General features: G+C 32.3%; 1 protein-coding gene across 1 annotated transcript in view; it reads left to right on the forward strand.

Annotated features, from left to right (window-relative positions):
* LOC145258213 (uncharacterized) overlaps nucleotides 1-19,178 on the forward strand; it is a 186,267-nt gene extending 167,089 nt beyond the window's left edge. The window contains exons 3-5 of the mRNA XM_080116155.1: nucleotides 10,007-10,233; nucleotides 12,490-12,585; nucleotides 16,042-19,178. Coding sequence (XP_079972281.1) covers nucleotides 10,007-10,233; nucleotides 12,490-12,585; nucleotides 16,042-18,198 — 2,480 coding nt within the window. The 3' untranslated portion in view covers nucleotides 18,199-19,178. The remainder of the gene's footprint in view (nucleotides 1-10,006; nucleotides 10,234-12,489; nucleotides 12,586-16,041) is intronic.
* Nucleotides 19,179-23,167: the final 3,989 nt, after the last annotated feature.

Genomic DNA, 23,167 nt, shown 5'->3' on the forward strand with positions numbered 1-23,167 from the left:
ATTTTACAAAGTAAGGTATAAAAATTTAGTTTAAATTGAATCAAAAAATTACCTTGGATTTATTTTATGTAATGTACATTCTGTTGCACTTTAAAAAAAAAAAAAAATCATTGAAAATTTATATCTATATCATTAATTGCTAGATGAAAGATAATGTTTTTAAATTGCAACAAAATGTACATTACATAAAATAAATACAATGTAATGTTTTGATTCAATTTAAATTAAATTTTTATACCTTGTAAAATTTATAAAAGTGCACTTTGAAGATAAATAAATTTCAAATTGAATCTTGTACCTTTATTTTGAAAGCCTATAGTAAAAACAATTTGTTTAACAATTTTCATGCCTTGGATGAAATGCTTTTCTAACTTGTAGCTTATCTTTTTAAGATTATATTTTAACACTCTCCTACTCTCTGTTTCAGTTTGTATTTCTCCTCACACCAAAACTCATTTTTTGCAAATCCTCTCTTTGTAATACAGGTCTGAATAATGAGAAAATCTGAATTTTTTTAAGAAAAACTTTAAAATAACTTTTTTAGATTAAATTTTTTTAAAACTTCTTTCAGAATAGAAAATCTTTAAAATTTAATAAGGAACATAAAAACATTTTGTGTCCTGCTTTTTCGCGCAAAGACTAATAAGCATTTCTGTAAGATTATATTTTTTAGCTTATCTTTTGATATTTTCACTTCGGTGTTAATTTTGTATTTAAATAGTATTTATAATTGCTTGCTATGGGTTTTATAAGCATTTCTCTAAGTAGATTATTTTACCCTTTTTTAGCCTATAACCTGTATTTCCTCCACTCTTTATCTGTGCCTAAACCTAAACGTAGATTCCATGGACAAAGTTGTTTTCTTAGAACTGCACACCTGTGGAACTGTCTTCCATTTGCCTGCTTTTTGGCTGACTATAATATGGTCGTCTTCAAGTCCAACGTAAACAAGTTCTTGATGAGCCGTTTCCCTTAAGTAATCCAATTTACCAAATTTCCACTTATCAAGGCTCAGAGGCCACTCGAGGATAAGGATTAATAAGCCTGCAGTGGTCAATTGGACAAATTGGTAAAAGGGAAAATTATTCCCAACTCGCATTTAGGTAAAAATGCACTTTCTTATAAATAATTGAACTCATTCAAAACGTATCGCAAACTCAAATAAAATAACATATATAAACTGTTTCTGTGTAAAGTGAAATTCGATTCAGCAATAAATTCCATAATCCACTTTAGTTCTTGTTAAATTGAGGAGTCGGTAAAACAAAAGGTTAAAGGTCACTCATTACGAATTCCGCCAATTCATAAATTAACATTTAAAAACCATTGATTTTGAAAACAATATGGATCCAAATATTTTGCATGAAAAGCTTTAAAACAATAAAACGTGCATAAATACTCGTACTTGTCGTGAATTGTTGCAATTGAATTTTTATAAGCGTTAATTTCAAACAAGAATTCCATTAACTGTTATTGCGATTTTATATCAGGGTGTTTAGATTTGAGGGATGGTGAAATAGGTCAGCAAATTTTGGAGGAGTCTGTTATGTAATGTGGTTCAGCCGACTCCTTATGATCGGTCAGTTTTTCTTTGACTTTTGTCCAAATGAATAATGCACCTGTTTCAAACCACATGTCATCTCCTATGTTGGTAATGCTCAACATATGAGCTTCTTCTTTTAGGCATCCTACTCTCCACAGTTCTGTCTATATTTCTCTAATGCTACCAAATCAGGCTGTCTAAAGATACTGGCTTCCTTACCTAAACGGCCCTGTCGGTGGGGCATTAGAAGACGCCGACTGCCCCCCTGCAGAGGGTAAAAGTCCCTCAATGGGGTCCTGGATATGACCTTAAACTATATCCAGTGGTGCGGCCCCAGCTTGTGGGCTTTGGGGAGTGTGGAGCCACCCTTTAATTACCATTGCTCCCAGGTCCACTCTGACCCTGAGTGGTAGTACCTATGGGTTAAATAGAAACCGACGTGAAAACAACATTAAAAAAATTTTTTTTCAAAATCTTTGGATTCAGCATTAAATAACCCGAAAAGGTTTGATATGCCGTAAAACAAAAACAACCAACCAACCAATCCTTACCTAAAATGTACCAAATATTAATACTATTGTTTTAATGCTTTTCCAAAACTAAATCATGTTCTGCAAAGCAAAAAAACAACAAAAAAAATTTTTCCTACAAAACAACCAAGCTAAACATCATGAATAAATATTTAAAGAGATAAAGAACTTGAAGCATAAAACCAGAGGTTCCTATTTACTTTGTCTCCCCACGAGGGCAGTTAGACACCAAGGTCGTTTTTTAACGTGGAGAAAAAAAAACAAAAATCAAAAATTGTCTCAGTCGTGAAGGATTTCTCCTCCACTAAGAACAAAAAAATTGAAATGTCATATCAGAACAGATACTACACTTTGATCTTGGCCCGAAGGTCAAGAACGAAATGTTGTGAAAATAATGCTGAAGATGAGAACAGTCCGAAAAAACATCAAAATGATATGAATACTCAATCCTCTCCAAAATTCCGAAACGTGTTTAAAAAAAAAAAAAAAAAAAAAAAAAAAAAAAAAAATTAGGGGGGGGGGCTGCTTTGTGTATACTAGTTACCATAACAACTGACTAAAGATAACAAACAAACCATGACCTACTTTCTGTGCCAAACTCTGACATTATCTTTAAAAGAAATAAAAATGTTATCATAACATTGACATCATTTCAAGTGTAAGCCACCTGTTAATTAATTCCCAACTTTTATTTCGAGTAACAAGACAATTAAGATCTTATAACATTTACACACACACACACACACACACACACACACACAGTATTTATGCTTTAATAATTGTTGGTTTGTTTGTTTTTATTGAGATAGCATGGATAGTATTGGTATATTCCGAAGAATCTTAATTTATTAGAAATTATATATATATATTTTTGCTTTGTTTTTATAGGGTCATAGTTTTTTTTTTTTTTTTTTTTTTTTTACTTTACTTTATGGGGTCCAAAAATAGTTTTTGTTTTTGGGATTGTAGTTTTTATTCGCTCTATGGAATTGAAGATTTGAGAAGACACATTTTTACAATAGCCAAGAAAACAAAAGTTAAAAATTAAATAAATAAATATACAGCAAATAAATGTTACCAAAGGCAAGATGTTACTTTTCTGTTTATTTGAATAAATATTTTGTATTTTAACTTATTTTAAAGTGTTCATTTATTTTTAAAGAAAATTAGTGTCAAATCTTTTAAGTTAAAATGGGGGGAAAATGGCATTCTCTTAACATACATATCAACCCTCGATAATTACTCCAAAATTGAAAATTAAACTAAATACTGGTAGAATATTTTCACGTGATTAGTGACATTTATTGGATGAGTTTCTATTAGTATTTTTAATTTTTCAGCGATTATCGAGGGATGATATGGATGTAATGAAATTGCTATTTTCCCCCCCTTTTTAACTCAACAGACTTAAAAGTAAACAAACACTTTAAAATAAGTTAAAACACAAAAATCTTATCCAGGTAGGTAGAAGAGTAACTTGTTGCCTTTGATGACATTTATTTGTTGTATATATATATATTTTCTTTTTTGCTATTGTAAAAAAAAAAAATGCTTGCTTTTTGTTTTATTTTTACTTTGCTTTCTGGGATCATATTGTTTCAGTTAGCGTCATTCATTTGGTGTGTTGCTGTGATTGGTGTTGCATGCTAATTGAGGTTCCAATCTTTATGATCAGCCGCCTGAAACTGGGCCATTGCAATGGCCTTTTAGCTCTTGGGCTAAGTCATCCATTTTGGGTAGCCCTAGGAGATTCACTCTGAGTCCTTGTCTTCTGGCTTTCGTGTGGAGCAACTTTATTCCTTGTTAACTAAGGTGCTCTTGCAAATGCAGACAAGGCTATTTCAGTTAAATTACTCCTTCTTTAGGGGCACTGGCTCGATTCTTCCCACCCTCAAACCTTGTCTCATCCCCCTGCAGTGAGAGGGAGATAAATACGTACTGTGTGTGTATATATATATATATATATATATATATATATATATATATTTTTATAGTGTACTTTATAGGATTTCTTTTTGCTTGTTGGATTTTGCTTTATACAAGATCATATAGTTTTGTACTTTATGGAACCAGTGTTGTATTACTTTCCTTTCGGAAGTTCTAATATTTTACAGGTCACAATTAAGCAATAATACATAGATTTTCAAAACGTACCTTGTGTCTCGTACTTTTAAACTAGGCAGTCCTCCATGACTGAGGCAATCATTCTGCAATCATTTTCAAGAGTGAATTCTCTCTGAAATTAATGTAGGACACAACACGCCAACACTTGTTGTTTAGTTTTTAACAAAGATTTATTCAAAGAGTTGAACATAAACCTGCATGTGTGCAAAAGAGATGGATAGATTTCACGCCATCACTCGATCAACAAGCTTGGACAGCCCGCAAAATGCGTTTTCTTGCCAGCTAAGAAAATCAAAGGTTTCGCCAAGTCACATGATTTGTTTAATTTCCGTCTGGTGTCACTGTTAGATCCGTAAACTTTTCTGTTCCACTCTACTCCAATGCATATAAGCACTTGTAAAACGAACACAGGAAGGCAATGCTGCAGTGATGCGACAGGGGCTGGAACTTGGCAGCCAGTGTGGAACTTATTAGGTTAGAAACTATCTTGTACTTTGTTCAAGAGGATGAGGCTTGTGGTCGATTCCTTTAAAACAGTGGTTCCCAGTTACCATGCTGTGGGCACGGAATGATTACTGGTGTTCTGCAAAGAAATAATAGGTGGAAGTTACAAGTTGATATAGGTTTTAAAAAATTTTTTTAAAAAACTTTCGTATCGATCAGAGTTGTTTATATTAATGAATACTCATCTATTATTACTTGCATAATATTGATGTCTAAATATTTAAAAAAAATAAAGCGCTTAATCATTTGTTTAAATTGTTATATACTTTGAACTTACAATATTTATAAGTACTGAGAAACACTATGCTTCATACCATCTATCTTATTTACAATATTAAGACTTTTTGTTGACATTTCTTATCTATTATTTATGTAATCTATAATATAAATCTCACCTGTCTGTTTAAATGTATGTATGTATGTTTGCCTAAAACTTTCGACAGAGGTGACAGATTTTCACGAGATCGATATTGTTTTAGTGCTCGACCCTTTTGTTCCAGTCCAGAGTGCCTTTTTTGGGTGATTTTTCCCCCCCACATTAAAAACTGACCATGTGTCTAACTTTCTCTGATGCAAACGCAAGTAAATTGGTAAAAGATCTGGTGTTTCGACTAAGAGCAAAATATAGTATCTGTTCTGATGTATTTTATCTTTCCTGTCTTCAGTCAGTGAAGAAGAAATCTTTCGAGACAGGAAATTTTGTTTTTTCTTGATTCAAAGTGCCCCTTTTTGGAGAGCTGGAGCAGAAATTCCAAGCCAGCAAAAAGGGGGAGTTCCTACTTGGCTCCTCATGAGAGCAAAGTTAGACAAAGGGTCAGTTTTCAATCTGGAGAAAATAGAGCTCCCTAAAAAGGAATTGGATCAGGACAAAATATAAATCTTATTTCAGTTTAGAAGGATTTCTCCTTCACTGACCAAGGACAGAAAGATGAAGTATAGTATCAGAACAGGTACTACACTTTGCTCATAGCCAAAAGGTCATGGTATTTTGACTATTTATGCACTAATTGCGCAACGTATGAAACCACAATGCCTTTGCCCCTTTAAAGATAGGTACAATTTATTGCGACTAATGTTTAATTAATCGTATATTCAGGAGGTTTTCGAACTTTGTTGTCGAGAGGAAACTCATAAATAAAGACACTGTTTGTGTTACTTTGAATTTCTGCTCCAAATTTCTTGTATTCTATATACCAAACATTACAGTAGTTCTAAGGAGAATGTTTTAAAAATAGATTTCTATAAAGTCTTGGAGAATGCTTTTTCTATTGAGATGCACGTTCTGCCATAAATGCGGAGTGTTTTCTTTTTATTCTTAATGTTGTCGTTGTATTATCAAATCTGTCAACATTCCAGAGACTTCTCAGATTTCACTCTCATCTCACTGGAAAGGCTAAGTGATTTGTCCCCCCCCCCCCAAGTTATAATTGTCTGGTATTGTGTTTCGTATGCTTACACGTTAAAGAAATTTCTATTTATAGACTTGAACAGGGAGTTGGGGGGGGGGGGCTCTTCTGAAGAACTACATTGGCACATGATCAAAATGAGGACTTTTTAATTTGTAATGGATAAATGTTTATTTCAGGTGGTTCTGTGATTCTCATGGTTTTGAGTGTTTATAAACTCTTAAACAAGGATCACTTTGGGTAGTGGTTCAAGACGTGGGTAATGACGTTGCTGAGTTCATGATTTGTTCTGAATAATTATGCTCATGCCCTTTCGAAAAATGACACCCTCCCCCCACATTCCCCCTTATTATAACTTTAATAGTTTTACAAATCTTTTTCCATTCATCTATCTGAAAAGATTGTCTTTATAAAAATTAAGAATTCAAATTTTATAACACACACACACATAAAATTAAATGCTAAAATTTCGTAGGATTACAGATTGTATAATACTGTAAACATAAAGTCCAAATAAATATTAGTATCAATATTTATAAGAACGATCCCAAGCAGATACAGAAAGCTCAATATGCGATATAGAGCAATAATATAAATGGGAATTCTGAGTTAAATTTTCCTTAGGAAGACACCAGAAGAGAGAAAATCATTCTATGGAATACATTTTAATATTTAAGATTTTCTTTCTTTTTTTTTTTTTTTTCTTTTTCGACCAGAAACTTTCAAAAAAGTAGCCAACTCCTCAATTGGAATTGAGAAGTGTAAAAAAACAATTTTGCAATCAATTCGTAAACCTATATATCCAGACTCAAATTTACCGCCTTCTAAATAACCTCCAAATGTTCCTAATTTACACAAGTGTTTTCATCGTGTTTATGTGTAAACTTAAAATGGAGATATTAGAGACATTTTTCTTTCATTTTTTTTCGAAATCACAAGCCAAAGTTTCAACTCCAGCTTGTTTTAAATCTCAGAAAATATTTGCAGTTAGAAAATAAATGAGGCAATTTTTAGATACTTTGCAGAATAGAATTTTCAGGTCTCAAATAAAATCCAAAAACTTTAAAAAAAAAAAAATCTGTACCCTTGCTTAGCAACCCATTGTAGCGGGGGGGGGGGGCAGATTTTGTAAATATTCTTGATTTTGAAGTTTGATTTTTTTCTCGTTATAAAGAGTGTTTCATGATGATGGACACATCCTGGAAAATGTAATTGTAGTTCTGTCTTATTTTTTCACAAACTACTCATAGGGTTTTGAGATAGACCTCCACAACCATGTATAACCTAAAATTACATCATTCAGCGTACTTAGATGGGTATATTTCACATTATCATAGGGCTTGTGCCTGACATATGAAAAAGAAAATACAATGTTCTACTTTATAACTTGGACAATTATAGAAATTAAAAATTTACAATAGAAAAGCATTGCTATAGGCTATTGGCAGGGAGATATAGGGCCCCCCTCATTCAATCTTAGGAAACATCCGGATACACAGATGCTTATAAAATGTGTTTGTGTGTCTGCCAAAATCTTTTGACACCCTTGACAAATACTGACCAAATTTGTATCGTTTGAAAGGTTAGTCTTTCGGACAACAAATATCCAAAAATTGGCCCAAAGCATCAATTATCTGACTGTCAACTGGGCCGTTTTTTACAAGGACGGGTCAGTTTTTTCGTCGACATTTTTGCAAAGTAATCATACACCTTGCAATGACTAAGCTTATTAACGTTGTATGTTGCGGTGGGCATGGCAACTAAACAATTCGCTTTTTTTTTTTTTTTTTTTTTTTTTTTTAACTTTTCCCTCTTAGCATTATAGGTTCGAACCTGCCTGCTTACTACCCCCCCCCCCCATACGGGTACTTGCTGCTATTTTCATTTTTAGGGCTTCATTGCTCAATACCCTTACCAAAAAAAACTCTCCACACCTGGGCAACACTGGGTATCCTCGCTATAATATATATATATATATATATATATATATATATGTTCAGACTCAAGACAATGGATATCCCCTGTAAAGGGTAGCTGTATGTGAAATTGTGAAGCAAGGGTTACGCAATCTCCAACCACACCTCTCCTGAATCGGCATTGCTTTAGTCCAGTGACAAGGAGAAGTCCAGGACGACTGGAAACAATGCTGAGATAAGCAGAGAGTACATGTAACACCTGGAATTCCCAAATGGGCACCCATTTTTAGTACTAACCAGGCTCAACATTGCTTAACTTTGGTGATCTGATGGGAACCAGTGTGTCAACATAGTTAAGCCGTATAAATAAAGGGTGAAATATAATTGAATAAGCATATTGTTCCCATAAACATATTTGCAGATCAAAAACTTTTAGGAAGCTGGTTCAATCTGCCGGGGGTGAATGCTGTGTCAAAAGCCACTCAATGGTAAGGGTTAGTAAGATGAATGGATTGTCAGTTGAATGATGAATATTATGAAAGGATTGAAAATTTGATACTTATGGGGGCGATTTATAAATATTTGTTTACATTTGATTTGAAGATTACCATGTTGTGGTCTGCAAAGGAAGTAATCCCACGGTAACGTGTTCCACAGATAAGAAATTTTATGAAAGAACCGCTAATACACATCCCTCACCTACTGTATGGCTTGTATTAAACATTCATAATTTGTGGTCATTCAGTTTGCATGTTTAATGGCAAAAATGTTAAGATATTTGGACACATTAAAAATGCTATTTCTAATGGAGAGAAATTGTATGCCTACTAGACACTATCCTTGTGTATCTAAGGTCTCTCTGTACAAGGATTTGTCAGGACAACATGGCACGAGGATACTTTTTACGACAAGTAAACCCTGACTAAATATTCAAAATAATATTTAGAGTCCAAATAAGATCTTGATATGGCTAACCAACGCAAAGAATGGTGCAATGTCTCCTTGTGATGTTACCTCAAGTAACAGAATGAAGCTGGATACTCCACCAGACAAAGTGAATTCTTGTTCTGGAATCCACCAAGAGACCACAAGAAATGGATACTCTAACATATTTAAATGATCAATTAGGGAGAGGAAAATTGTTCCGAACTAACTCAGTGTCTGAAAGGTGAAGAACTTTAATGGAATATTCGAATATCTATGTATCTCATATAGAGATCAAGTGTTAGCCCCAGGAAGTGGAGTCTATTGATTTTTGAGAACTATGAAGTAAAACATAGCTCCTCTTCCAGAAATGTGTGGAGGCAGCTAACAAATTTTGATACCATTTTTAAATAGGGATGTGAATTCTTAATTTCACTTTCTTTTGTTTTTTTATGCCTGCCCCCCTCTCTAAATTGGAAAAAATGATTAAAAAGATTCTTTTTTGCTTAGAGCCTCTATTAAATGCGAGTTCTTCACATTTTGGTCAAAATACGCTGCAAAAAGCTAATTTCTGCTAAATCACTAGAGTTTTACCATGTCATTATTTATTTTTATTTTTTGTCACTATTTGGTTGGATTTTGTTTTTCTTTCTCTCTTTTGCTTTATTATTCACTTTACCTGTTTAGCTCTCCCCCTCTCTTTGTCTTTTCTTGCCTTGCCATTCTTTTCCGTCTCACGGCAGTTCTCGCTGAAAACTTAAAATGTATTTTATTTTGCCATGATGGCTTAGACTTCAACTATTTCATCATGGGGATATGGAATAGATGACTTTTCTCATAGCAAAGAATGACTTCCTGTCTACTTCATCCCACATGTACACTCAGTGTCTTTCTCTTAATTTTTTTATTGAAACGGATAATAGTTGCTTAGTTTGTATTGTCCTCCTCCACACATATGCAGGGGAGAGGAAAAATTAAATTTTATTTCAGCTTCTTTATTTACCTTTGACTACTCATGTCCCTTATTAAATTTTTTTTTTTTTCCTCTTTATTTTGCAGTTGTTAAAGACGCTCCTTATCAGGTTTGTGAATCTGGTTATGCAGGATTTCTCTTGCCAGTAGAGCTTTATTTTAAGAATAAAGAAGAACCTAAGAAAATACGTTTTGAGTATGACCTTTTTCTGCAAGGATACGGAGCACCACCAGTCTATAACTCTCGTTGTGAAAAACTAACCTTTCAAAACCCAACCGAAGAATTTAAGGAAAAATTATTAAAGGCCGGAGCTGTAAGTATCTTTAAAATAATATTGTCTATTTTCTTCTTCCCCATCTGTTTTATGTTTGAGATTTTAAACAAAAACTTGTATTTTCTCATTTAGTTTTCTTTTATTTTTGTAAATTATCAGCTTGTTCTAATTTTGTTTTTCCCCCTCCTTTTTTTTTTTTTTCTCTCAAATGTCTTTTATTTACAGTTTGAACTATTTCCATCTTCTCCTTTCACTATTTTATTGTCTTTTATTTATTTTTCCTTCATTGAATCCTGTTTTTTTTATATGCATGCTAAACAATGCTCCAAGCAAACTACATTAATCTCTGATACTTTTTTCAAAATATAGATATGAGAACAACATAATGTGAAGTTTTATTTAAAATTCAATTTGCCCACAATCATTTGCTTTTATTTTCTCAAGATGCTCTGAAATCGTATCAATTGATCTTTCTAAAAACTCTCGTGAAATGGCAGTGTTCATGCAGTCATTCACTCTTCTGAGAGATGGTTAGGTCGATGTAGTCAACATGAACGGTTGTCTAGAAATCCTGATTGAACACTATTCAACTGGGAGGTGGAGGGTAAAGGAACAAATTTACTCTAAGACCCCAGTAACTTTAGAACTTGGTGGATGACAATGAAAAGCGATTTCTGCCATTTCACAAGAGTTCCTAAAAAGATCAGTTGATGTAATTTCAAAGTGGCTTGGGAAAATAAATGCGAATTGTGAATTGGATTTTAAATGAAATCTTACATTATGTATGTTCTTATATTCATATTTTGTTGAAAAAAATATACACATATATGATTTATAAATAAGTTACAAGATTTTTAAAATGAGATGTGACTTTTCACTCACCCTGTATATCATATATAGATTGAATTTATCATATATGGAATTTTTACATTGAATCTATATAATTACAAAACTTTGTGTGAACCTTGCTTGCTTGCATCTTGTCTTTGGCAATTGAACGATTCCATCTTTTAAAACAGGGATGACAGGTGAATTTTATATATATATATATATATATATATATATATATATATATAGAGAGGCATGGCTCAGAGGCTAAAGAATGGGGTAGAGAGTTGTATGTTTTGATTTCGATTCTAGCTGATGGCATCCAAGTTATATATATATATATATATTATTTTTTAGCTTTGATCTCTCTACTATATATTAGGTTTAATATAAATAAATGATAGAGAATTGTTTCTATAATGATAAATATGTAATTTGCATGAATTAAAATATATTCACTTAACTGTATTCTTAGTAATTACTGCCTTCCATAGTTGTTGTCTTACCACGTTTTGGCCAACTAATCCTCTGGCCGGCTTTGGGTAGGATTGAAACCACTATCTTTAGACAATTCTCACATGGAACCGTAGAGATTCAACGCCTCTATCCACTGCACCACGGGCCTCGAAACATTCCTATCCTGTCACGGTTGGCCGAAACGTGGTGAAACGATAACTACTATAAAGATGAGGATAACAGTCCGCAAATAAATATAGAAATTGCTTGCCTCAAAGGATTCTGATAAAACAATAATTTATAACTTCATGATATTTGGACTTTTAAAATTTATTTTGGTATTATTAATTCGCACTTGGAAATATGATTTTGTAATAATTGGCGATCATTTTTTTATTGAACGTTTGACCGGACGAAACTGAGCCTATGATGGGCTTTTGATGAAACATGTATGCACATATGTAGACAGAAATTTTTGTATAGATAAAAATTTATACTGGATAAATATAACTTGTTATTGAGCTCAATTATATAAACAGTAATATTCATAAAATTGTTTGTCCAGTCTATATGAATAAAACTATATCTGAGAGGTTTTTATGGAAATTGCTCCAGACAAGGCATGAAGACATTTGATATAAGAAGCTAACAAGAACAAAAGTAGATTATCACAAACACAGGCAATGCCTATTGGCCTTGGTCATGAAAAGACCAAGGTTATAGGTGGAAGGAAAACAGTCATCAGGAACAAAGTTCCACAAGTCTATGGTTCTTGGAAAGAAGCTATTAATACAATAATAAAAGCTGTATTACAATGAGGTATGAAAACAAAATTGATGAAGACTATTAGACCATCGTGTCAAACGAGCTAGAACAAAGAAAGCAGAGAATAGATCAGACAATTTTGAAGAACACAGACTAAGACTTAGATATGTTTCTGCACCTTATATATGTATGTCATATTTATTGATTGATGCATAATTTTAACGTGTAATTCTTTTATTTTACAAGGTGCCTTCCATACCGGGTTTACCTGGACCCAGTAATTTTGCGTTAACACCTGTACGACAAGAAGGAAAGAAAAATAAATCTAATGGAAGTATTAAGGTAATTTGCCCAACGCTTTCGATTGTTGCCCCATTCCTCTGAAGTTTTTTTTTTCTTTTTTTTTTTTCATTGAGACAAATTCTGTTGTGAATCTTCGTGCTATCTAATTATTTCATGCCATATAAATCTGAATTCTGATGACAACGAAGGTTTAAAGAATATACATAAAATTGGCAGTTGAAGATTCCATACACACACACATATATATATAATTATTCCATGTTAAAGGTATCTAAAAATGAAATTAAAAAAAAATTTAAAGAAATGAATTCAATGAGGTTTTCGATAGTGCTTAATAAAAAGAACCAGATGTTTATTTTTTGGTAAACAAATTACATGGTTATGACAATAACAAAGCTATTGTTTCAGTCAAATGATGACCTTCATTGGGTAACTTAAACTTTTAATTCAATAGAAATATGCTCTTAAAATGTTGAGGTTATCCGATGAAGGTCATTATTTGACTAAAACAGTAGCTTTGTTATTGACATAACTATGTAATTTGTTTAGCTAAAATTAAATAAAACGTGTGTGTGTGTGTGTGTGATTAAGGGGGAATCGGAAAAATCCGAACTTTGGTATATTGGAATCTGAAAAATTTGTGACTCTTTTCCGATTTTAAAAACGATTCTTTCAGTTGTCTTTTTTTTTTTTTTTTGTTTGATTTTATTTCAAGCAAAATCTTCCACTGCTGATAGTAAGAATAAAATAATAAATATTCGTTTTTCAAACTACTAGTAAAACTAAAATCCATCGGTCATCCCCAGAAATGTTGTATTTGTACACTTGGGAAATATCTGCACATTTAAGATCTTTTTTACGGTAATGGGGGGGGGGGATAATTACTCTGTAGTTAAATATTCAAAGATTTATAAAGAATCTGAATCAGGATAAATATTGGGATCGTCCCATCACTAATATTGGAATGGTGTTCAATGTATGAAGTCCAAGTTTTGTCGTTTTTTGTTTTTTTTGTATAAGTTTTTTAAAAGATTGGTTGAAAGTCTCAATACTTCTATTTACTGTCTTTAGATCAGTGTTGGTGTATGCGTGTCTGCCAACAATGTGGAAACTTTGTCCAGATAATTCATCTTTTTCCATTAATACTATAGCACCAGCTTTACCAGCTGGTGATATAATCATGTTCTTGTTATTCGCTAGTTATTTCAAGGTATCTATGTATCTCTTTGGGAGTACAGTTTCATAGGGCTGAGTAACTGCAACTGAAATGACACCCTGTATGAAATATATACCAATATATACCAGCTGATAAAAGTGGTGGTATAGTATTAATAGAAAAAGACGAATACCTGGAAAAAGTTTCCACATTGTTGGCAGACAAAGACACTTACACCAAAACTGATTTAAAGACAGTAAATAGAAGTATTGAGACTTTCAACCAATTTTTTAAAAAATTATAAAAAACGACAAAACTTGAACTTATATATATATATATATATAAAAAGAATACCTGTCCTTGGACAAGTAAAATTAATTCCCCAAACAGAACGGTTTTGCATCACTTTATATTCTTCCCTCATGAAGATCAAAATCAACATATAATACTACTACACCTTATGTCTAGAATACTTATTACAATTTTGATCAAAATTCAACAGCCGTACATATGTACATTAATGATACTACAGTACTAATATAGAGATAAGAAACTAGAAAAATACCCGTCCTGAGATAGGTAAAAGTACTTCTTCAAACGGAGCAGTTTTACTTTTCTATGCCTTTACAAAGAATAAAGACATGTAGTGTTGCTAAACTTTTTGTCTAGAATCCTTATTCTAATTTTTATCAAGATCTATTAGATGGTTTTGGTTTTAGAAAATGTCTAAAGTTTAAGTTGAAGAAGTCTGAAGAAATTGGAATCTAAAAAATCTTGCTTGATTGGCTATGGAGTATTGTGTGAGCCTTTTCTAGTCTCGCACAAATGCAAATCGGATTTGTTTTAAATTTTCAAATGTGCCCATATTATGCCATCAGAAAAATATTTAAATACTTAAAAAAATAAATAAATAAAAATAATTGAAAATTGAGGAATATTTATTGATATCTAATTTCTATTGTAACAGTTTTAAAAAAATCAGAGATATCTGAATTTTCACAATGAGCTTCTACCCCTTTTTTTTTTTTTTTTACAATTTTTGCATAAAATTAAACTAAATATAGCCCATATTACCTACCTTGTTCTTCACACCTGCATTCCAAAATTCATAATGATAAGTTCACTAGTGTACTTTATCTCGTACAACAAAACACATAGAAACATTCACTCCCTAAATGTTAGTTTACAAAAAAAAATGTGCTTATGTTACTCAGCGTGAGTATGGCACAATCACGTTGACACACTGGTTCTTGCCAGGTCGTCAAAGTTCAGCAACGCTGAGCCTGGCGAGTACCAGATGGATGACCCTTTGAGAAGGCTAGGTGCTGTATGTAGTTTCTGAGAAGGTTAGGCATGGGGCCAACAATTACGAAAAACGATAAGGTAGAAAAATAATTATTAATAAAAAAAGAAATTTGTAAAATGAAGCAAAATCACTGTTACGCTTACTAAAAAGAGATAAGTTGACAGGGGAGATAATTAAGTTCTGTTGCTTATGTCATGTTATGAACATAATTCAAAATGTCTGACAAATTTTGTTCCTCATCTAAACTTTATTGAAAACTGTTTTCCATTAATAATTATTTTTTTACTTTATCATTTTTCTGTAATTTTTGGATATGTTACTATTTGCAACATGACAATTACATAGTTACTATTGTTGCGACGATTAATCACAATTGGGAATCAGAAAAATTGGAATATTTGAGGCTATAGGAATCGGAAAAATTTGTACCAATTTTCTGATACCAAAACGATTCTTTTAATTGTCTTTTTTTTATTTGATTTTGTTTAAAGTAAAATCTTCCATTGCTGGTAATAATGATAAAATAATATATATTTATTGATTTTTAAACCACGAGTGAAGCTAAGATCGATAGATCTTCTCCCCACAAGTATATTTTTATGTTTAGGAAAATATTTGCACATTTAACATGTTTGTTTCTATGGTAATCCTAGAAAATACAGTTATATAGTTAAAAATTTAGAGATTTATAAAGGATTAGAATCGGAATTTAGTACGGAATCGATAATTGTATCGGAATCAGAGGAAAAATATTGGAATCGTCCCATCACTAATAGGTACCATTTATTTTATTTGAAATTCAATAGTTTTTTTGTTATAATATGGAAGCACTGATTGTAACACTTTTAGTCATGGCTTCATAAGCCATATTATGTCATCTTGTAAAAACTGTGATTATGCTAACATATCATTTTAAACATGATTTTTGTTCAGTTTTAATACATAGGCATTGAGCACTTTTGAAAATACATTTGAACTTATTTAATTCAAATAGTCTAATATAATTTTTTTTTTTTTTTTTTTTTTTTTTCAGAGCAAACCAAAACAGAAAATGTTATGTTCAAGCGGAAGCATTGCTTCTAAGGAGCCAAAAGCGAGCAGCAAAGACAAAATGTCCCCAAAGGAGTCAAACAAACGAACGCTGGAGGCATCAACGGTGGAAGAGGTCGAACGGAAGAAAATAAAGTTGAATATCAACCTTTCTGGTTGCAAAGTGAGTGAAAAGACCAGTGAAAGCAAGGAGAAGTCGAAAGAGAAACGCAAAGACAAACACAAAAGCAAGGACAAAGACAAGAAACACAAAAATAAATCGCATTCGGGGAAAGATAAGGACAAGGTGAAGTCAGAGAAGAAAGACAAGGCATCACATGCAATTATCGGGAATAAAGATGATAGCTTCAAGATGCACCAAGCAAAAGAAGATAAATCTGATAGTTTTAGCGATATTAGTGATTTCAGCAATACTAGTACGCCTTCAAATATTGACTCTTTGAAATCATGCAAGGTACAAGCCCGGGCTTATAGTGACGATGACGACAACGACGGGGATGGGATAGACGAAGATGATATTTTTAACTCTTGCAGCAATCAGATATCTGGTGTATCACCTGATAGCCATAAGGACTCTTCATCAAACAAATCGACCAGCAAGACATCCTCGTCTTCATCGCACAAGACAAGTTCAAAGAGCAAGAGCGAGGGGAGCTCTAATGAGAAGCGAAAGTTGTCGACGAGCGGCAACGATAGCAACAACGATGCCGAAGTTAAGAAGTCAAAGCCTGTAAAGGAGGAGAAGAAAGAAGGGAGTAGTAGCAGCAGCAGCAAGGAAGAGAAAGATAAGAAAGAGAATAAGAAGGATTCAAAAGTGAAGAAAGAAGGAAAGGACTCGCGGGACAGCAAGAAATCAAAAGATTCGAAGGACAGCAAAGAAAGAGATCCAAAAAGAGACGAGAACAAGGAACAAAAATCTAAAGATTCCAAGACAAACCAGGATGCGAAAGACAGGGTAAAAAAGGAAAAGGAATCAAAGGATAAGAGCAAAGTCCACAAAGATAAAGATGATAAAAGTGTGAAAGATTCCAAGTCGAAAGAGTCTAAAGAGAGCAAGACGAAAGATGGCAGCAAATCGAGCAAAGATGGTAAGGGGAGTAAAGAAAGCAAAGACAGTGTTAGTAAAAGCACTAAAGACTCCAAAGATATGAAATCTCCGAAAAACAAATCCCCAAAAGATGCAAAAGACTCTAAATCATCATCAAAGGAGACGAAAGACTCCAAATCGCCAAAAGACTCGATAAAATCGCCAAAGGAAGCCAAAGACACAAAAGAAAGCAAACACATCAAAGAGGAAAAAGTGGTGAAAACACCAGAGGTAAATTCGGAAAATTCTCTTATATCAGAAAATCTCACACCAAAGGAACGAAAGTATGAAAAATCGTCGTCATCATCATCATCGTCAAAGGAAGGAAAGTCATCGAAGGATTCGAAATCAAACAAGGAGAATCGGTCAAAGGATGCGAAAGACCGAGACTCTAAAAGCAAGGATGGATCTGAAAAAAGCAGTAAAGCAAGCAAGGAGTCTCGGAAAGAGCGCCATGAGAAGCCACGAGAAACGTCCGGCAGCGAAGGAAAAGTTGCTAAAGACTCTACGAAGAGTCAAAACAATGTTAATAATATTAATAATAAACAGACAAAGGAGAATTCTCGATTGGATCCGTATTTACCGGAGGGACAAAACAATAACCTGCATGAACTTGATGGCGAGAAAAAGTTTCTCGAAAGCGATGATTCTGAACCTAATGAAAGCAGTAGCTTACGGTTGACTCCAGAATCGTCTCCCTTTATGAATTCTGCTAGGAAACATCAGAAAGATGGTAATAGTTGTAGCGACGCTGCATCAGAGGATGAGGAAGAGGAGATAGTGGTGGAGGAGGAGGACTTTACGGCAGAAGATTTGGAAGAGGTGGCGGACAATGGTTTCAAGGTTAAGATCCTCTGCAGCATAATGCATATTATTAACGAGTCACAGAACCGGGAACTTGTGCAAAAGGTTGCGAATTTAGCGTCCGCAGATACAAAGTGCTTTGTGGAGAACGGTCACTTCAAATTTGACCTGATGAATGTCAGTACCAGCTGTATGCGGAAGATTCAAGAGGCGGTCAATAAATGCACAGACAATGAGGAGGAACACTGATGTTAAGATATGGCAGCTTTTTTTTTTTTTTTTTTTTTTTTTTAAGATAAAAAAAAAAGAAGCTGTCCTGGTGGTAGACATTATTTTGATTGACATAAAGGGAGATAAAACAATCCCCCCATGCTACCATCAACCACATACATTTTCCATTTTTTTTTTTTTATACACAAATATCCTCACCTCATCACCACAAAAAGAAATATCTCTCTCAATATTCATTTATACTTTATGTGCTTAAAAAAAAAAAAAAAAAAAAAAAAAGAAAGAAAATATATATTAAAATAGTTGTCTGTGTACTACAGCAATGGAAGAAATCACGGAATAATTTTTTTTTTTTTTTTTTTTTTTTAAGAGAAAATGCAAGAGAGAGAGATATCTAATTGGGGTTACGGGAATGTGGAGGAGGAGAAGAAAAAGATGAAATTTTGTTTTTCTTGCAGCCAAAAGAGGGAAACAAAGAGGATAAACAACAGCAGCAGTAAACAGTTGTGAAAGAGGAAAAAGACTGCAAAAATATGGGGGGAAAAAAAATTCCCTAATAAATTTATTTATAAAGAATTTAAAATACAAATGGAATTCTGCTATAGGACAAAGGAACAGAATTTATTTAAAAAAAAAAAAAAAGAAAAGAAAACAGACATTTTTTTTCTTTTATCTTTACCAAAATGGTTCATTTTTGTTTTGTTTTCTTTTTTTTTTCTTTGTATTTTTTAATTTAAAAAATTTTTTTTTTTTTTTTAAATGTACCATGGAAAGATTTTTCTTTAATCTCTGCTCAAATGTTTTAATGAGATCAATTGCAATTTTTCCCCATTTATGTAGCAGTGCCAACTCGCAATTGTAAACATTTTTTAAAATCTTTTTCTTTGCACTTTCAAACACTGAATACTTGACACCTTCCAATATCCCTCTCACACCCCCTCAAGACAAACCCCATTTGAACCAAAATTTTTAAATTAAATATTTCACAGAAAGCTGTATATATTCTTTATTTTTATTTTTTTGAACTTATTTAATATACCATTTTTTTTTTTCTCAGATTATGTGGTAGAAAAACATCTTACTGCAGTTTCATAGGATATCCAGTCATAAGTGTATTAATAAAATGGTTAGTCTTCATACGGTTGATTACAAATACAAACTTTTTTTTACAAGTTTTTGTATTCAAATGTATAATCACTTTAACCATTTTATTAGTACACTTTTGACAATTGAACACTTGGTGAAACTGCAGTAAACTGTTAAAATAATCCAAATTATTGTTATAAGATTTGTGTGTGAAAATTCTCCAGTCTTGAATCAGTTGTTCTGATTTTGAGTAGTAGATTCTCATATATATATTAGTAAGTTATGAAAATTCATATATCAATGAAGCTATACAGAATTGCCCGCATTTCATTCCTGCAAGGACTCGTCAGGCTAATATATATGTGCGCGCACACACATCTTTTTTTTTTTTTTAATTTTATTTGTGACTAAAAGTGTTGGTTCTCTTTAGATCCACTTATTTTAATTAGATTTGTTTTATATACAAATATATGTATATATGAGTTTTATATGGTCGATGGGATAGAAAATAAGACATTAAATTATTAACAGTCACCAAATTGTTCCTCCCCCCACCGCTCCCCTTAAAATAAAAGCGAGAAATAGAAAGCCTAAAAAGAGAGTATTAGTACAATGACACCATACACGCATTTTTTTTTTTTTTTTTTTTTTTTTTAATCGAAAGAAAACTTTTTTTCACCTGTGGTTTATTTTGAGTACTTCACATATTTTGCCATAAATGACACCGGCTATATTTAAGGCCTCACACTCTTCAGGACTCCAAGAAGATTTCTATACTCATTTCAGTACTTGTACAGTTTAATCATGACATTAAAAAAATGAAAATATCGAGGAGGAAAAAAAAAAAAAGGTTATATTGCACGTATCCGTTATGGAACAAAGTTCTCCAAAAAAAAATTTCACTTAATTTCATCAAGTAGTTTTTTTTGTTTTTTTTTATTACAGCGAAAAAACAATTTATGATACTGAGCAAAAGGTTCAATTTTTAGGAAGAAAAGCTAGTATCAAAGATGGGGAGGGAGTATCGGCGCTTTAACTGGAGTTATCTCCCCGTGACATGTTTAACAAATTCCATAATCGCTGACTTCAACGCGCTCTCATAAGAACGCGTTTTTCTGCTGTAAAAAAAAAAAAAAAAAAATTACTCATGAAAAATTTTTTTTTTTTTTTTCCAGAGATCTTCAGTCTAAAACGGATATGTACAATATAACCTTTTTTTTTTTTTTCTCGATATTTTCATTTTTTAATGTCTTGATTAAACTGTACAATTACCCTCATTTCTAAATGCAGAAAAGGCACTGCGGAAATGCCATAATAGGAAGAATTCACTATTAAGTACACTATTGCTTTCACCATTTATCACATGCAAAAAATATACAAGAAAAATCGATTTCGAAAAAGTCCAAAAAGAATTCATGGGAATTCATTTTATTTATATATATATATATATATATATATATTCTAGCTGAAACACCATTCAGTAAAACCTAAAAGAAAATAAAACTTTTTTTTAATTTTTTTTTTTTATTTATGGGCGGTGAATTGAACCATGAGTGCCTGGATAAGAAGCCACAACTCATGACCAGTTGAAAAAAGTATTTATGTGGATGTGTGTGTGTTTTTTTTTTTTTCTTTTTTTTTAAAATCGAACCGTTCTCATTTTCCAGAAGGTACATTGGAGCCAACGAATAGTGAGATTTGGACTTAATTTTTCAGTAGTCATTTTTAAGCCTTCCTGCAAAAATTGTTTGGAGCCCCCCCCCCCCCCACACACACACACACTATAGCTTCCAAGCATCCTTTCTACACAATGACTGGCTTCTTCCTTCTCACTCTGGCTGCCTCTGAACTATCCCCTTAAAATGTCTTTTGGATTTCATATATATATAATAAAAGCTTTTTAGCCTGGTAAAAACTGGCAAAAGAATGAGTGTTTTTATGCCAATTTGATTGTTGAATATGGCTAAATTTGTTTGTCCATTCCATTTTTTTTTTTTTCTTCTTTATTTTGAAACTACTGGGCCGACATTGCTGAAATTTTGTTATCATAAGGTGCAACGAATTAAGTATTATGCACAGTTCAGGATTAGTATCCAGTGCAAAAATAAGCACAAATTTAACCATATTTAATTTTGCATAAAGCACTCATTCTAACTCAACAGTTTATAACTTTTGCCCGTATTTAACAGACTAAAATGTCTAGTATATTTATCTTTCTCAATCAGTATTTATTTTTTTTTGAACATTGTTTTACAAAATCATGTAGCTGTTGTGAATCATAAAATCTAATGCCTAAACCTAATAAACTAAACAAAACTCTATATGGATTTAATAGAATTGACTGCAGACTGTCGCAAAATATACACATTATGTGTATACAAAATATAATCTATTAAATATTTTAAAATATTAAGAAGCTCAAATTTATAACTTTTACTAAAACTAATGGAGTTGGCATTAAATAAATCAAAATGGTCGATATGCTGTAAAAAAAACAAACTAGTTAATCCATGAAGGACGAAAGGTCAGTTCGAACTGATATGCAAGCATGGCTTTGTTCAGATTAAATGCACACATTTACCTGTTAATACGAAGATGTAATAATCTTATGAGCCTTGTTCTGTCTTTTTCCTGACTATAATTCACAACCCAGCTGTATAGCAACACCTCCAATTTATAAACAGATTTTTCTCCAAGCAAAATGTGGAGGTATTGAGAAGTGAAGTGGTTACCGTCACTCATTAAATAATTAATAAATAATTTGGATTTTTGGTTGAGTATATTCATATATATTGTAAAGACATGAACTCCTATCCCTGCATTCACTTCAGAGCTATAGAACTCATATACATCTGTTGCTTCAAGGTACCTCCAGCTCACCTATTCAAGGTATCTCCTACTTCTGGTACTTCTTGCAGTTTTATTTCTTTAATTACTTTATTTATAGTACCTTTTAATTAACATTTATTTCTAATACAGTCATCTATTTTTATTTACATGAGAAAATAAACCTTAAATTTTATAATTATATATTTCTTTTATTGAATTAACATTATTTATCCTATTGGGTGTGTACAATTCTAATTAATATTTTTATTGTTATGAAAATATATATATATATATGTTTTTCGGAAAAAGAAATCCAGCAGAGAGCTCAATTATAAGGAAAATCCAAAAGTAAGAGTGTATTATTTATATTTTGTTTACAGAAAGTTTTAGATGAGATAAGTCGTTGGTACCATCAGTTTCAAACCCGATAATTAAGGACTGTTTTAGATACCCATATCAAGCTCTCTTCAGCCAATATTCATCGCGATGAGTATTGACTGAAGAGAGCTTGTGTATGCGTATCTAAAAGAGTCCCTAATTATCGGGTTTGAAACCGACGGTACTAATGACTTATCTCATCTAACACTTTCTGTAAACAAAATATATATATAATATGGATCCAACCTAAACAATTTTGAGAAAAACGCAAAAAATTATTCGGAGATTGGAAAAAGTAAAAAAGAAAATAGTGAAACAGAAAAATTTTGTGCTTTTTAATAACACTTGTCTGAATGTGAATGAAATATATATATATATATGTCTGTGTGTATTTATAAACAGATATATACTTATAATGTATATATTCAATAGTTATTCAAAATCGCAAAAATTAAGCTCAATAAAAATATTTACATTTTAAGAGCATCTATAACTTTATAAAACATTCCAAAGTCACAGAAGTATTTACTTAATTCACATTCATATTGTTTTCTTGCTGCATCTTAAACGTGTTTCATTGGATGGCATGATCGGTATAGTCATGCCATTCAATGAAACGCGTATAAGATGCAGCAATATAACAATGTGAACACTTCTGTGACTTTGGAATGTTTTATAAAGTTTGAGTAAGTAC

This window comes from Euprymna scolopes, chromosome 33, assembly GCF_053919585.1.
Source record: "Euprymna scolopes isolate OS-2025 chromosome 33, ASM5391958v1, whole genome shotgun sequence".
In the NCBI taxonomy this organism is placed as follows: domain Eukaryota; kingdom Metazoa; phylum Mollusca; class Cephalopoda; order Sepiida; family Sepiolidae; genus Euprymna; species Euprymna scolopes.